General features: G+C 38.5%; 1 protein-coding gene across 2 annotated transcripts; it reads right to left on the bottom strand.

Annotated features, from left to right (window-relative positions):
* Positions 1–478: 478 nt before the first annotated feature.
* LOC129899192 (uncharacterized) lies at positions 479–5,810 on the bottom strand. 2 transcript variants are annotated; one of them, XM_055974049.1, is made up of 11 exons: positions 5,712–5,810; positions 5,336–5,582; positions 3,741–3,945; positions 3,347–3,437; positions 3,114–3,259; positions 2,534–2,581; positions 2,135–2,378; positions 1,931–2,035; positions 1,662–1,844; positions 1,371–1,575; positions 479–1,108 (listed from the first exon to the last, which is right to left on the bottom strand). In XM_055974049.1, the coding sequence occupies exons 1-11, from the start codon at positions 5,799–5,801 to the stop codon at positions 621–623; spliced, it is 2,052 nt and encodes a 683-aa protein (XP_055830024.1). In that variant the 5' UTR covers positions 5,802–5,810; the 3' UTR covers positions 479–620. The 2 variants fall into 2 exon arrangements, with proteins under 2 accessions (XP_055830024.1, XP_055830025.1); XM_055974050.1 differs by lacking the exon at positions 2,534–2,581.
* Positions 5,811–16,037: the final 10,227 nt, after the last annotated feature.

Genomic DNA, 16,037 nt, shown 5'->3' with positions numbered 1-16,037 from the left:
TTGCAATAGGTTCTTGCTTACTTGCTTATTGTAATAATCTCAAGGGAGGAGTTTGGTATGGGGTGGGGAGTTAGTAGATCATAGTGTGGATCTCCAGCAGTCATGGATAGCCTTAAACCAAGTCCTCAAGAGTTCCCAGGTGAACTAATATCTGTATTATCGATAAATTCATTAGGGGATTTCCCATGTATTCAGTTTACTTGAATGAGTCTACATAGTTTTCAACATGTTTCATACTAATACTGGTTAGTTTCTAGTAGATTACAAAATAAAGGAAAATGATGTAGCATTAAGACCCACCCCATTTGTGGAAATTTTAAGCATTGTATTTTCTAAAACCTTGTTGTTTCTTTAGGAAATTATATTTCGTCCTTTGATTTATCTTTTGTCTTAAGTACTCTCAAATTTAAAGAGACATGACCACCCTACAAATACTTTTGTAGCAGTAACAACCCATCAAAATCGTAATTAATAGCAATTAATAATAATAATAATATATATTCAAAGGGAAGCCCTCAATACAATTTTCTGCCTTCTGCTCTTTCTTCCAGTTTTATTAATGATAATAACTTACTACTAGCTTTTCTTGCAAGTACACACTATAGTATCAATACTGTCTATTAATTCATCTTCACTGGCTGAGTTGTGAGTCCAAATCCAAAGGGAAAGAGGGGATTGTAGTGGTCATCACCTACGTTCATAGGAAGCTGGTCAACTGACTTGAACCAAGTCCAAGCAAGTTTACCAGTGAAACCATAGTCACCAAATAAAGCATCTGCAACACCTTGGCCTTCAGTCCCCGGAAGCCAAGCAGCGATGAGTGCATCTATTTTATCGACGTAAGGTTCTAGCACGACTGGACGACCAGAGATGACAACTACAACACATTTCACAGCCCCACAGACATTGTTAATAGTGCTAGGACCAGGTTCTGGTATTGTAAGATTTGAGCTGTCACCATACATCTCTGCATATGGGACTTCACCTACTACAACAATGGCATAGTCGAATTCGTTTGACTTCATAAAGTTTGCATCAGGATTCTGCTGGTACACTACTTGTGTGGACGGATCTACAGTTTTCTTGATAGCGCTTAAAATGGTGGTTCCTGCCAAATGTAGAATAATGCTACATTTGAGTTGTCATATTATGAGGTCCAACAATTATCAGTTTAACTTCTATTTATTGTCATGTAAAAGAATTGTCATATTATCAGGTCCAACAATTAATCTCCCACGAAAAAATGGAATTAGTAAAACCTGAAAAGGCATGTTTCTGCTATCTAGAGAAATAGCAGATTCCTTACCAAAAGAGGGCCCAAAAATGTCACTTGTGGTGAAGTGGAAACTATAGGACATGAGAAGACATACCAACTATTAAATCATTGCCTGCGACGCCCTGCCAATGTATTGTCCAGCCTCCACATTGGTAACCCAAATTGTCAGCATGAGTTCCAGCTACAAGTATCTTTGGTGCTTTCTTTGGAATGGGAAGTAATGGACGACTAGTGCTCTTGCCATTCTTCAAAAGGACAAGTGATTTCCTTACTGCTTCCCTTGCCAACTCTCGATGCTCCTGCAGAGAGGCGTTGAAGCATCATAGATCACACATAACAGACCTAGATCCCAAGAATTGAAACAGTTTCTGAATATCAAAGTTACCTGGCTACCAAGTTGGTTTACCAAGCTTAGGTCAGCCAGTGGGTTCTCAAAGAGACCCATGGTAAACTTAACTCTCAATATCCGCTTTACAGCATCATCAATTCTGCTCATGGGAATGATATTATCTTTCACTAGTCGAGTCAGATTACCAATAAATTCTGCATAATTCACTGGAATCATAACCTGCAGCATAGATGAAACAATCGTATAGAGTAACTAAAACTATCATGTTGATAAAAATGATTCGAGATCAAACATAACAAACCAACCATGTCAATTCCTGCTAAAATTCCAGCTAATACTGAATAAGTGTAATTAGCATGAGGTGGGCTTGTAATCCGGTCAATGCCTTCCGAATCAGAAATGATGAAACCCTGAAAAAGATGCAAGGCCAAAATAGGTGTTATACATGGATATATCCTTACTTGACCTTAACTTACTGATTCTGAATGAGTCGAGCTAATCATTCTTACCCTGAAGTTGAGCTGGTTCTTTAGGTAGCCAGTGACAAGTTTTCGGTTAGCGTGCATCTTTTCCCCATTCAAGCTCGAGTAAGACACCATCACCGTTGAAACACCCTTTATGATGGAATCAATATATGCAGGCATGTGGATGCCATGTAATGTAGTTGAGTTTATTACAGTGTTATTTTCATCAATTCCCCTCAGTGTGCCTCCATCTCCCACATAATGCTTGGCGCAGGCTGCTACCTTTGACCTTAACCAGTTTAAAGTGCAATCAAGCAAATGTTCCACAACAAAGGACAACAGAAATAGCAAAAAAAAAAGGGCAGTCCGGTGCACTAAAGCTCCCGCTATGCGCAGGGTCCGGGAAAGGGCCCGACCACAAGGGTCTATTGTACGCAGCCTTACCTTGCATTTCTGCCAGAGGCTGTTTCCAAGGCTTGAACCCGTGACCTCCTGGTCACATGGCAGCAACTTTACCAGTTACTCAAATAGAAAAATGTCTAGAATTATTCTAGTACCAAAAAACATTATCTTGAAAAATACTTTAACTCACTTTAACATAACTTAACAATACTTAAACCGTTCAATTATTTTTGATACAAAGATAAAGGTCACTGTCATGATAATTACTATATATACTTGACCATGATAGGACCAGTTATATGTTGTGGCCAACAAGTATTGGTCAATAGCATTGATTCTTAGATCATCAAATCCAAACTTGCCCAGTATGACAGAAAATTCCATGTGAAGTGAATAAATGACAGATTGATACTAATAAAGATCACTAAGTCCCACCAGTCTTGTTGCCTTCTCATAAAAAAAATTATGCTTATTAAGGAGTTTGTAACATAATCATCATTTGTTGTTTTGTTTTTGTTTTCTGATGAAGTGATCTTCATTTTCATTTCTAAGCATGCAACTGGTGTAAATCACTAATAGGAATAGGAAAGTAGTTGATGTGAAAATTGATAAAGATTCATACTTTCCTCCAACAAAGGGAACACCCTTGCTAAAATTAGCTGGCACATCTCCTTGTAAACCAGGAATTATCTCTGTCATGGCTCGCACAATTTTGACATCTTCACTGTAGCTTTCATAACAACGGCCCCACCTAGGATCTCTGCAAACCTACCATAATACAGTGATTCAGATAACAAAGAAATTGAAATGCAACTTTACCAAAAAGTTCATTCAAATAATATCATATCAACTTACTGCAATGCAGGGAGCAAAAGCATATGGGATTCCTGTAGCTCTAACTTCAAGTGCAGTTGCAGCACCAATCCGTTTGACAAGAGCAGGGTCCCTGCATTTAAGTTACAAACTTTTAACTCAAATAGGTGAAAGACAAGCATCAGGAGATTCATGAAGCATTAGGAGAAGTTGAAAATACATAGCAGGATTATTTTCTTTTTGGAACATAATTGACCTCCTGAGGATCATTTCTTGATCCTAAGGTATCAAATGATTGAAAAATGTGAAAACTACCTATCATGCATCTTTATTAATCAAATTTAGAAGATGAGCTCTCACTACATTCTTAAAGCACACAAAATTAGTACCTTCCGATAGTCAGAACAAAAATCAGATGCATAATTTATATACTTGCCTGGTGACACCAAGTCCAATATTGTGAGGAAAGATAGTAGCATTATAGACATTGTTGTGTCCATGAATTGCATCAATCCCATAAATCATTGGAATAGCAAGGCGGGTCGAAAGAGCATCCTTTTGAATCTTGTTTACCTTATTCACCCAATCTTCAGCAGAGGCCTTAGGTGCAGCAACATGCACTGGAACATTCAACACACTCCCTGCCAGAAGAATTTTTATAAAAGATGAATTCCAATATGCACTACAGTAAAAGGCAGAAAAATCCCCTTTTTCTTGTTTCCATAATATGCATATGTTACTACAAAAAAAAGATCCGCCATTTTCACGATAAAGCACCCTGATTTAGAATCACTCTTCTGTAAGCTGTATGAGATAACATATGTAATCAAATATACATCTAAAAACGTGATATTTCTAACAACAAATGAGCAAAGTTCTGGAATATCTGGTGAACATACGAGCATGTTTTAAAGACTGGTCATGTCAATCTAGAGATATAATGAACTCCAATATGCAGGATAACAATGGATAAAGAAAATAGGCTACCCCCTTTCACATGTTCTCTTTAAATATCTTTTTTTCCCCTCAAAATAGGATTAAAAAGATAAAATCTTTTGGTATAACATAGGCTATTCCCAGTACATGAAGTATCTCGCGTTCACGTAGAGTTTTGGGTAGGGAAGCACCCCAAGGGAGTGTGACGTAGGTGTCCTACCCTGAAACAAGCATAAGTTGCTGAATCCATGTCTTGTGCATCCGGAGTTCACGCACGATCCGGGGAGAGGCCGCACCCAAGGGGGTGTGATGTAGGCAACCTACCTTGAGACAAGCCGTAACTAAATTTACGGTTCGAACCATGTGACGTAGGTCAGACATAAGCAACTTTAGTATTTCTATTCACGGTTCAAACCACTTGACGTATTTCACATATAAAAAACTTTATTGTCGATCCAAGGCTCCATTCATTTAAACGCTAATGTTATTACAAAAGATTCTATCATCCTAGGATCAATCACTTTGATTTAAATCAGTTTTCTGTAATCTGTATGACATTTATAATAAGCAGCTATACTCAATGTAATCCCACAAGCGGGGTATGGAGAGGTTAGGATGAACCAGTGTTATCAAAAGCAAAAAGCGCAAAAAAACTCTAAGGTCTGTTGGGGCTTTAAGCGCAAAGAGCAGATAAAGCGTGGACTTTAACAAAAAAAGGCGCAAGGGGAGAAAAAATACAAATGTATATGTTAGTCCAACACTAATAATTTATAAGCATGAATGACAAATTTATAAACAAAGAAATTGAAAAACAATTACGATAAAGTGAAATATCAATTGTTTAGTGGTGTCGACTCTTCAAAAGAGGTTCATTGGCGAGGAAAGTATGCCTTAGAACCTTGATGACGACACTGAAAGGCACGTTAAGTGAGGTGAGCGCTCAACACGTTTTGAGCCTCACTTTAGGGCTTAAGCGCGCCTTTGATAACATTGGGATGAGCACAAATCTTACTCGAACTTTTATTGGGTTGAGAGGTTGCTTCCGATTATAAACATAGTGATAAACAAATAAAGAATGAATTTTTCAAAACATACCAATGAAATATTGCTTCGTAACATTAGCTGAGGCTAATCTGTCATCAATCTGAGACATCTGACCAATCTTTTCCTCAAGAGTCATCCTTTTCATCAAGTCCTTAATTCTTGTAACCATTGGCTGTTTTGGGTCTTTGTATTTTAGGTACTCTGCTTCTGCAATCACTGCCCATAGGCAGAACAACACAAAACCCTTCATGGATATTGAAAATCTTCCCATTCTTTTTGTGCCTTCTTCTTGGACAATCTGGTAAAACTCACAAAAGAATAGCACACATTGAAGAGCATTACAAAAAAAAAAGTGAACAAACAAGAAACAAGTTTGTTGAGAAGTATGAAAAAAGAAACAACTATAAACAAGAAATGGATAACTTACTTGTTGAGCTTCTACTTTGAAACAAGCAATTTTGTTGAGAATAAGCTGGAGTTGGTCAGAATATATACACATTACAAACACCATGCACATTGAGTGAAAGAAGAAGCATGTTGCAGCTAAGCTCCATTCAAATAATCATAAATGATTAATTCCGTAAAAGAAATAGAAATTCCACACGATTGAATAATACTGAATGCGTACCTTGAAATTGGAAAATTTCGCACTCATGAATGTGAACTTCCCCTTACATTATTTCGTCAACCATACCTACAACAAATATGTACTTTTTTTTTTGATTCCCATTGTATTAAAAACATTAATTTATAGCCAAAAAGGACAAAAAAATACTTTGGACTATCACAAAAAATTAAACTAGTCTTTGGGATGGCTCAGTTGGTTTGGACTTTGGAAGGTGGTCATCTACACGAATAATTTGGAATCGATCTCTGTTTAATATTTTATGAGTCGAGTCGATCACATAGGACTTGTCTAGTGCGGTTTACATTCCGTATGTGATTTGCAGTCTATTACATAGTGAGAGGTTATCTGGTGCACACAAAGTGTTCATCCCATAGTGCTCATCCGAAGAATAAAGATTGTGCCAAATATTATAGTGGCTACGGGTACTTGGTAGAGGCGAGTAAGGATTTCATGTCACGCCCCGGGAGGGTACCCTAGACGTGACCGGCACCCAAAGACCATTTCTGACCTTCGAGCGAACCACTTGGTCCAGTCATACATTCATTCAATAACATTCTCTTAGCGGAAACTCAATTAATGAAATATCATTCACAATATGGGGTCGAAGGCCAAACATTTCAAGCCATCAAATACAATATACCGAGACTCCTCAAAATAACAGTTCAACCTCCCCACACTCCAGTTTATGAAGCCTCTACCAATGTCTAAGAGGTGCCAATGACAAGTCCATGGCTACCAATAATCAAAATAAAGGAAATGACAACAAAACTATACAAGAAGGCTCAATATCCTCCGGAGACTAGGAGGGCTCACCGACTAGCTTAGAACGAATGTGGATCTTCAACGGAGCGCCAGTTGATGATCTCTAGTACCTGTCTCTGCATCATGAAACGATGCAGGCCAAATGGCGTCAGTACATGGAATGTACGAGTATGTAAAATGGCCGGATGAAACAAACATCAAGAAAACATCAATCATCAACTCAGGATCTCAACTCATGTATATGTACACAATATCTCACTCAAGAGTCCTAAGTCTAACAAGAAGTGTTCTAGACCGGACCAAATCTCATGCCACCTAACTCAACTGACTCGGAGTACTAGCAAGACCTAAATGGGAGTTTCTCTTATCCGACAACCATCACTTATGAGCCAGTGATAGTACAATAATCAGACGTCGTTGCCACGTCCATTCATACCTTGCTAGGGCATGAACGCCTCCCTAATCATGGATACCATCGATTAGTCAAGTCCTATCATGTCAGGACAATAAATGGGAAACATCCGACTTTAATGATTCAATCCCATGGAAAGCATCCGACTTTAACGGTTCCATCCCTTCCTACATTGGTGGCGTAGTTTTTGGGGTTCGAGTATGGACTATACTCTTACCCGCTTCGGTGCTCGATACTCCTCCCATGACTCTATGCTCATAAGACTCCCTCCAGTCATCTCAAACAAGCCCTCACGGCTAGTTTCATATGGGACATTGCCAACTCATCAACTCTATTCTCATTTCAACTCAATTAAGTCATAATGGCAAGTTCTATTTAGGACCTAGTCCACTCGTCAATTCTATCCTCCAATTAACTCAATCAAGCCTTATTTAGACAAGCATTTATGCCACCTCCTCAAGACTCATCACCAATCTATGACTTTAGCTCACAATTCAAGTAGAATAACACATTTAAGGAAAAATGACTTAAGCAACATAATCACTTGGCTAAAAAGATCAACAAAACATAATAACAAGTCATCTCCACCAACTCATACTAACATGAAGGTTTTAGGAATTCCTTAGCTCAACAACATCAACACATATGGCATTAAATAAATAGGGGGCAAAACTCATTCAAACATGAATCATACCAAGAAACTACATTTTTCATAGATATCTAACCTTAAAGTAAGAGTAGGGCACATGGGTGGACTTAGCCCATGTTTTGGATAGCCTTACATACCTTGGTGAAGACTTGAAGAAAACCTTGATGTTGGGTCTTCAATGGGGGACTCAAATCTTGAAGCTCTTGGACTCTTTTGTTGGAAATGGAGGAGAAGAAGAAAAGAGAGAGAGAGAAGCTCCTAGGGCTTTTTAGAGAGAGAGTGAGGCTGAGAAATGTGTTCCCAAAAGACCAAAGGCAATACATATATAATTTGGGTAAGTCCCCAAATTGCCCCTCCTTAAAAGTTCTGAAAATAGGCTAAAAATGCACCTGGCGCGATAGTGGCGCGTCGCGCCATTGCAGCGCCAGGCTGAATACGCCTAAAACCTGCACACCTCGTAGTGGCGCGCCGCGCCAGAGACCAAACTACTGAAGCATGTTTCTGGCGCGATAGTGGCGCGTCGCGCCCTTACAGCGCCAAGGCCATTGTTCTGAGTTCTGGGAATTTGGCCTGAAAAACCCTGCACAACTTTTAGTGGCGCACCGCGCCAGAGCCCAAACTACTGAGGAATATTTCTGGCGCGATAGTGGCGCGTCGCACCACTGCGGCACCAAGCTCAGTTTTCCAATAATTGCAACCCAGGCTTGAAAATCTCTGCTGTGCTAGTTCATCTTAGGATCGTCATACCTTTCTACTTCAAACTCTAAAAGTTTCATTCTTGGTGGCGTTGGAAAGAAGACTCAACGACCTTTGATTTGGTGGGTCATGGGCCACCCAGATTGACGTCTTTCAAAAGATAGGGTCGTTAGAAGTCGACCCCTTATGCGAACTCCTACCCAAACTTAGCCACGATGAATCTTTTAGATTTAATTTGATCCTAGGGGTCCTTCATGACCCCACCTCACCTATAACGCTGCTCAAATTCTCAAAGAATCATTTCGACTCATGCATACGCTCCTCAATACTCGAGTTCGACCCTACCCGTATACAAGAAGGGTTTGAATTCTAGGGGAAAATTTTTGAGGGGTGTTACATTTCAATCTTATGATTTTTTTTGTTTTCCCACTCGTTTTTCGTTACCCGTATTGGACCTGACTATTCTGGTTCGCATCGCGTAGGGCCCCATTCGTGGGAAGCGCTTCCTACCAAGAATTTTTCTTCACCCAGGCTCGAACCCGAGACCTCTAGTTAAGGGAGGAGCAACCAATTTTATGGGTTTTGAAATTACTACTTTAAGTGTTAATAACTGGGTTCTAAATTTAATAGTGAAAAAAAAGCATGATATACTCCTAAACTTTACAATTTAAAACTGATATACTCCTCGTTCAAAAGTGGTTCACATATATCCTTTATTATTATAAAAGTGGCTCACATATACTCCTTGTATGCGACTAAGTTTCGTTCCTGAAAAACAGTAATCAAGAAAGAAAAAAAGCAACAAATATTGATATTTATATCAAGAATTTATGTGAAGATTACAATCTTTATAAAAGCTAATGAAAAGACGTAATCCTCTGATTTTTCTACCCAAGATTGTCAACTCAAGAGTTTTGGTTTGTTCTTGAACCGACGGAATACTTGTTGGAACTTTACTACGAATGCAGAGCCAAGCTTTGATAACAATCGCAGAGGTCTTAAAATTTGCGGCTCACAACTTAGAGATGAAGACTTCTGTATGCGGAAGACTTGGGACCACCACTGAAGAGCAGAGCTTTTTTATGTGTTTCTTCTTGTTCTTCATCTGTCTTTCTTTCTACTCTAATGAAAACCCCTTTATATATGTGTGCGCTGGGGTTTTTTGGTTTATTTTGGACTTCAAGTAATTTTACAAGACCTTGGATTAGAAGAGCATGAGTTGGGTTCGTCTTGTCAACTTCGCTGACTGGCCCAAATATAATTTGAACTTCATTTAAGTCATATAATTTAACATAAATATTGATCCAACTTTATTATTCAATAATTTGACTTGGTCAATATATCATGAATTTAAGGATTAATCAAAAACATAATATGGATTTATCTATAAAATTTCACTGTCTAGAAATGCCCCCTGCTTTGAGCTTTGTTGGGGGGGGGGGGTGCTCGACTTGTCGAATCTTCAAAGACAAGGTTTGAAGTATTGTGAAGTAGATATATTTTTTTCGTAGGAAGCTTTTCAAACCTTTCCATAATTGAGTCCAAGGCAAATTTTCCATAATTTTTTTCAATAGAAACTTACCATAATTTGGTTTCAACTATAGTTTTTCCATAATTTGTAGGAATAAATTTTTTTCAAAACTTTCTATATTTAACTCCAAAGAAATATTCCATAATTTGATTCCCATGAAATTTTCCATAACTTAATTCCTATGGAATTGAGGGCTTTGTTGATGCGACGACCACGGTCACTTCAACTGAACCGACGTGATGATTATTTTCCTCAGAGTATGAGAAGCTTTGGTAGGGAGAGGGGTTAGGAAACGCTACCATTGAAGCCTCTTTGGGAGGAGAGAGAGGGGATGACCCTTCCACTTCATTAATTGGGGATTTCCCCCGAGATTTGTCAAATCCATTTTTTTGTTGAGTAGATTCAGTAATTAATCAGCCTGATTGGGATAGCAGCGATTTATTGAGAGTTAATTGGGATGTTGGGAGGGTGAATGAGTAAATGACCCGGGACCATTGGTGATTTTTTTTTTCATTTTTTAAAGAGAAGTAAAGTTTAACCGGCCATCTCCAAGTGGTATAGGAGATGAGTAGGAGTCATTAATTGGGAGTTGGTTGGGATGTTGGGAGGGTGTGGGAGTTAATGGTCCGGGCCCATTGGTGAATTTTCTTTTTTCTTTTTTTTTCTTTTTTTTAATAGAACTGAAGTTTAACCGGCCATCTCCTGCATGGACATCATATTGATGTTGCTAGCTTGTTGGGTCTGCCTTAGTGTCTTCATCCATATCTGGGTTCCTAATCATTCTATCGCGTGGTCTATCCCTTCCTTGATTATTTGGGATAAGAAGGTTGGGTGCCGAAGTAGTAGAGAGACTTGCCTCCCTACGATATTCACCTGTAAGGTGATGCATCTATCTTGCAGTACTAGCTCCAATCAAGACTTGGGGAAGTTGTGTAATGACCTTGAAGGTCATTTTTGACAATTTGATAAAATTATCATTTTATTAGGGTTCCACATTGCTTTAATTAGGGTTTAGTTTCCATTTTGCTGAGTACCGTCTTGTTAGTGCTCACCTCTTGCTTCTACATTTATGTAGGATCTGTGCTCGGCACCTCTTGCTCTTAGTATTCCTTGATCAGGCTGAGCTTCTGGACGTTTGAGAGGTAGCAACTTGTCCTCTTCGGCAGACTCTCGTCGTCCATTTACTTTATATTTTATTCTACTTAAGAACTGAGACATATATATTTGTAACTTTTTCATTTCTGTTGAAATAGTGGCTTGTACATGTGACACCAAGTCTTGGCTAGTTTAGAATCTATTTTTCGCTTATCCTTATTATATCATATTAAACTTTATATCTCTGCATTCATTTTCGCTTATTTAGAATTGTTCAGACTCTTAGGTTGACTCGTCTTGGTGGGTTAGGCGAGTGTCATCACACCCGAACTCGGGTCGTGACAAGTTGTTTAGAGGAAGCAGTGCCTTTGTGAGTGTTACTCAAGGGATCTGTAGTTGTTGGGAAGATGGGAAGTTGTTTCCCATTTCTAGGCTTTAGGTTAGAAGTGTTGTTTCCTACAGGAGTTAGAAGTTGCCTCTGTTCATTAGTACTAATAGTAATTGAGGGATTTGTTGATGCGATGTCCATGGTCACTTCAACTGAACCAGTGTGATAATTATTTTCTTCAAAGTATGAGAAACTTTGGTAGGGAAAGGTTTCAAGATGCTCTACCATTGAAGCCTCTTTTGTAGGAGAGAGAGGGGATGGCCCTTCCACTTCATTAATTGGGGATTTCCCCCGAGATTTACCAAATCCATTCTTTTGTTAAATAGATTCGGTAATTAATTCAGCCAGATTGGGGTAGGAGCCATTTATTGGGAGTTGGTTATGATGTTGGGAGGGTGAGGGAGTTAATGATCTGACCCCATTGGTGAATTTTTTTCTTTCTTTTTTCTTTTTTTTAATAGAAGTGAAGTTTAATTGGCCATCTCCAGGTGGTGTAAGAGATGGGGCATGAGCCATTTATTGGGAGTTGGTTGGGATGTTGGGAGGGTGAGGGAGTTAATGGTTCGGGCCCATTGGTGAATTTTCTTGTTCTTTTTCTTTTTTTCCATCTTTTTTTAATAAAAGTGAAGTTTAACCAACCATCTCCTACATGGACATCATATTGATGTTGCTCGCTTCTTGGGTCTGCCTTAGTGTCTCCATCTATATCTAGGTTCCCAATCCCTCCATCATATTCGTTCATACCTTGGTTGGACTTTAGCGCAAGGGGAGAAAAAATACAAATGTATATGTTAGTCCAAGACTAATAATTTATAAGCATGAATGACAAATTTATAAACAAAGAAATTGAAAGACAATTACGATAAAGTGAAATATCAATTGTTTAGTGGTGTCGACTCTTCAAAAGAGGTTCATTGGCGAGGAAAGTATGCCTTAGAACCTTGATGACGACACTGAAGGGCACGTTAAGAGAGGTGAAGCACTCAACACGTTTTGAGCCTCACTTTAGGGCTTAATTGCGCCTTTGATAACATTGGGATGAACGCAAATCTTACTCGAACTTTTATTGGGTTGAGAGGTTGCTTCCGATTATAAACATAGTGATAAACAAATAAAGAATGAATTTTTCAAAACATACCAATGAAATATTGCTTCGTAACATTAGCTGAGGCTAATCTGTCATCAATCTGAGACATCTGACCAATCTTTTCCTCAAGAGTCATCCTTTTCATCAAGTCCTTAATTCTTGTAACCATTGGCTGTTTTGGGTCTTTGTATTTTAGGTACTCTGCTTCTGCAATCACTGTCCATAGGCAGAACAACACAAAACCCTTCATGGATATTGAAAATCTTCCCATTCTTTTTGTTCCTTCTTCTTGGACAATCTGGTAAAACTCACAAAAGAATAGCACACATTGAAGAGCATTACAAAAAAAAAAGTGAACAAACAAGAAACAAGTTTGTTGAGAAGTATGAAAAAAGAAACAACTATAAACAAGAAATGGATAACTTACTTGTTGAGCTTCTACTTTGAAACAAGCAATTTTGTTGAGAATAAGCAGGAGTTGGTCAGTATATATACACATTACAAACACCATGCACATTGAGTGACAGGGTACTTGGTAGAGGCGAGTAAGGATTTCAATCTTATGATTTTTTTTGTTTTTCCCCTCGGTTTCCGTTACCCGTATTGAAGCCTGACTATTCTAGTTCGTGTCGTGTAGGGCCCCATTCGTGGGAAGCGCTTCCTACCAAGAATTTTTCCTCACCCAGGCTCGAACCCGAGACCTCTAGTTAAGGAAGGAGAAACCAATTTTATGGGTTTTGAAATTACTACTTTAAGTGTTAATAACTGGGTTCTAAATTTAATATTGAAAAAAAGCATGATATACTCCTAAACTTTACAATTTAAAATTGATATACTCCTCGTTCAAAAGTGGTACACATATATCCTTTATTATTATAAAAGTGGCTCATATATACTCCTTGTATGCGACTAAGTTTCGTTCCGGAAAAATAGTAATCAAGAAAGAAAAACAACAACAAATATTGATATTTATATCAAGAATTTATGTGAAGGTTACAATCTTTATAAAATCTAATGAAAAGACGTAATCCTCTGATTTTTCTACCCAAGATTGTCAATTCAAGAGTTTTGCTTTGTTCTTGAATCGACGGAATACTTGTTGGAACTTTACTACAAATGCGGAGCCAAGCTTTGATAACAATCGCAGAGGTATGGAGATTTGCGGCTCACAACTTAGAGACGAAGACTTCTGTATGTGGAAGACATGGGACCACCACTGAAGAGCAGAGCTTTTTTATGTATTTCTTCTTGTTCTTCATCTGTCTTTCTTTCTAGTCTTATGAAGACCCCTTTATATATGTGTATGGTAGGGTTTTTTGGTTTATTTTGGACTTCAAGTAATTTTACAGGACCTTGGATTAGAAGAGCATGAGTTGGGTTCGTTTTGTCAACTTCGCTGACTGGCCCAAATATAATTTGAACTTCATTTAAGTCATACATTTAACATAAATATTGATCCAACTTTATTATCCAATAATTTGACTTGGTCAATATATCATGAATTTAAGGATTAATCAAATACATAATATGGTATTATCTATAAAATTTCACTGTCTAGAAATGCCCCCTGCTTTGAGCTTTGTTGGGGGGGGGGGGGGTGCTCGACTTGTCGAATCTTCAAAGACAAGGTTTGAAGTATTGTGAAGTAGATATTTTTTTTCGTAGGAAGCTTTTCAAACCTTTCCATAATTGAGCCCAAGGCAAATTTTCCATAATTTTTTTCAATAGAAACTTACCATAATTTGGTTCCAACTATAGTTTTTCCATAATTTGTAGGAATAAATTTTTTTCAAAACTTTCTATATTTAACTCCAAAGAAATATTCCATAATTTGATTCCCATGAAGTTTTCCATAACTTAATTCCTATGGAATTGAGGACTTTGTTGATGCGACGACCACAGTCACTTTAACTGAACCGACATGATGATTATTTTCCTCCGAGTATGAGAAGCTTTGGTAGGGAGAGGGGTTAGGAAACACTACCATTGAAGCCTCTTTTGGAGGTGAGAGAGGGGATGACCCTTCCACTTCATTAATTGGGGATTTCCCTCGAGATCTGTCAAATCCATTTTTTTGTTGAGTAGATTCAGTAATTAATCAGCCTGATTGGGATAGCAGCCATTTATTGAGAGTTAGTTGGGATGTTGGGAGGGTGAATGAGTAAATGACCCGGGACCACTGGTGATTTTTTTTTCATTTTTTAAATAGAAGTTAACTTTAACCGGCCATCTCCAAGTGGTATAGGAGATGAGGAGGAGTCATTAATTGGGAGTTGGTTGGGGTGTTGGGAGGGTGTGGGAGTTAATGATCCGGGCCCATTGGTGAATTTTCTTTTTTCTTTTTTTTTTCATTTTTTTAATAGAACTGAAGTTTAACCGGACATCTCCTGCATGGACATTATATTGATGTTGCTCGCTTGTTGGGTTTGCCTTAGTGTCTTCATCCATATCTGGGTCCTAATCCTTCTATCGCGTGGTCTATCCCTTCCTTGATTATTTGGGATAAGAAGGTTGGGTGCCAAAGTAGTAGAGAGACGTGCCTCCCTCCGATATTCACATGTAAGGTGATGCATCTATCTTGCAGTACTAGCTCCAACCAAGACTTGGGGAAGTTGTTTGGAGGAAGCGGTGCCGTTGTTAGTGTTACTGGCGGGATCTATAGTGGTTGGGAAGATGGGAAGTTGTTTCCAATTTCTAGGCATTAGGTTAGAAGTGTTGTTTCCTACAGGAATTATAAGTTGTCTCTGTTCATTACTACAAATAGTCATTGAGGGATTTGGTGATGCGAAGACCATGGTAACTTTAATGGAATCGGCGTGATGATTATTTTCCTCGGAGTATGAGAATCTTTGGTAAGAAAGGGGTCAGGACTAGCTACCATTAAGCCTCTTCGGGAGGAGAGAGAGGGGATGACCCTTACTATACATTAATTGGGGATTTACCCTAGATTTGCCAAATCCATATTTTTGTTGAGTAGATTCAGTAATTAATTCATCTAGATTGGGATAGGAGCCATTTATTGGGAGTAGGTTGGAATGTTGGGAAGGTGAGGGAGGTAATGTTCCGGGCCCATTGGTGAATTGTTTTTCTTTTTTTTTTAATTTTGGTGAAGTTTACCCTGCCATCTGCAAGATGTGTAGGAAATGGGGAAGGAGCCATTAATTAGGAGTTGGTTGGGATGTTGGGAGGGTATGGGAGTTAATGGTCCGGGCCTATTGGTAAATTTTCTTTTTTCTTTTTTTTTTCTTTTTTTTTAATAGAACTGAAGTTTAACCTGCCATCTCCTGCATGGACATCATATTGATGTTGCTCTCTTCTTGGGTCTGCCTTAGTGTCTTCATCCATATCTGGGTTCCTAATCCTTCTATCGCGTGGTCTATCCCTTCCTTGATTATTTGGGATAAGAATGTTGGGTCCCGAAGTAGTAGAGATACTTGTCTCCCTCTGATATTCACCTGTAAGGTGATACCTCTGTCTGGTAGTGCTAGCTCCAACCACGACTTGG

The sequence above is a fragment of the Solanum dulcamara genome, chromosome 8, assembly GCF_947179165.1.
Source record: "Solanum dulcamara chromosome 8, daSolDulc1.2, whole genome shotgun sequence".
NCBI classification, from domain to species: domain Eukaryota; kingdom Viridiplantae; phylum Streptophyta; class Magnoliopsida; order Solanales; family Solanaceae; genus Solanum; species Solanum dulcamara.
The sequence above is the reverse complement of the archived record's forward strand: the minus strand, read 5'-3'. Positions and strand labels throughout refer to the sequence as shown.

What these genes read in the sequence shown, in the direction of transcription:
- LOC129899192 (XM_055974049.1), bottom strand. Translation starts at nt 5,801, where the DNA reads ATGTGCATGGTGTTTGTAATGTGTATATATTCTGACCAACTCCAGCTT. An exon ending in ATTGGACTTGGTGTCACCAG is followed by an intron (nt 3,438 to 3,740) that starts GCAAGTATATAA and finishes ACTTAAATGCAG; the next exon opens with GGACCCTGCTCTTGTCAAAC. An exon ending in TTTTAGCAGGAATTGACATG is followed by an intron (nt 1,845 to 1,930) that starts GTTGGTTTGTTA and finishes TCTATGCTGCAG; the next exon opens with GTTATGATTCCAGTGAATTA.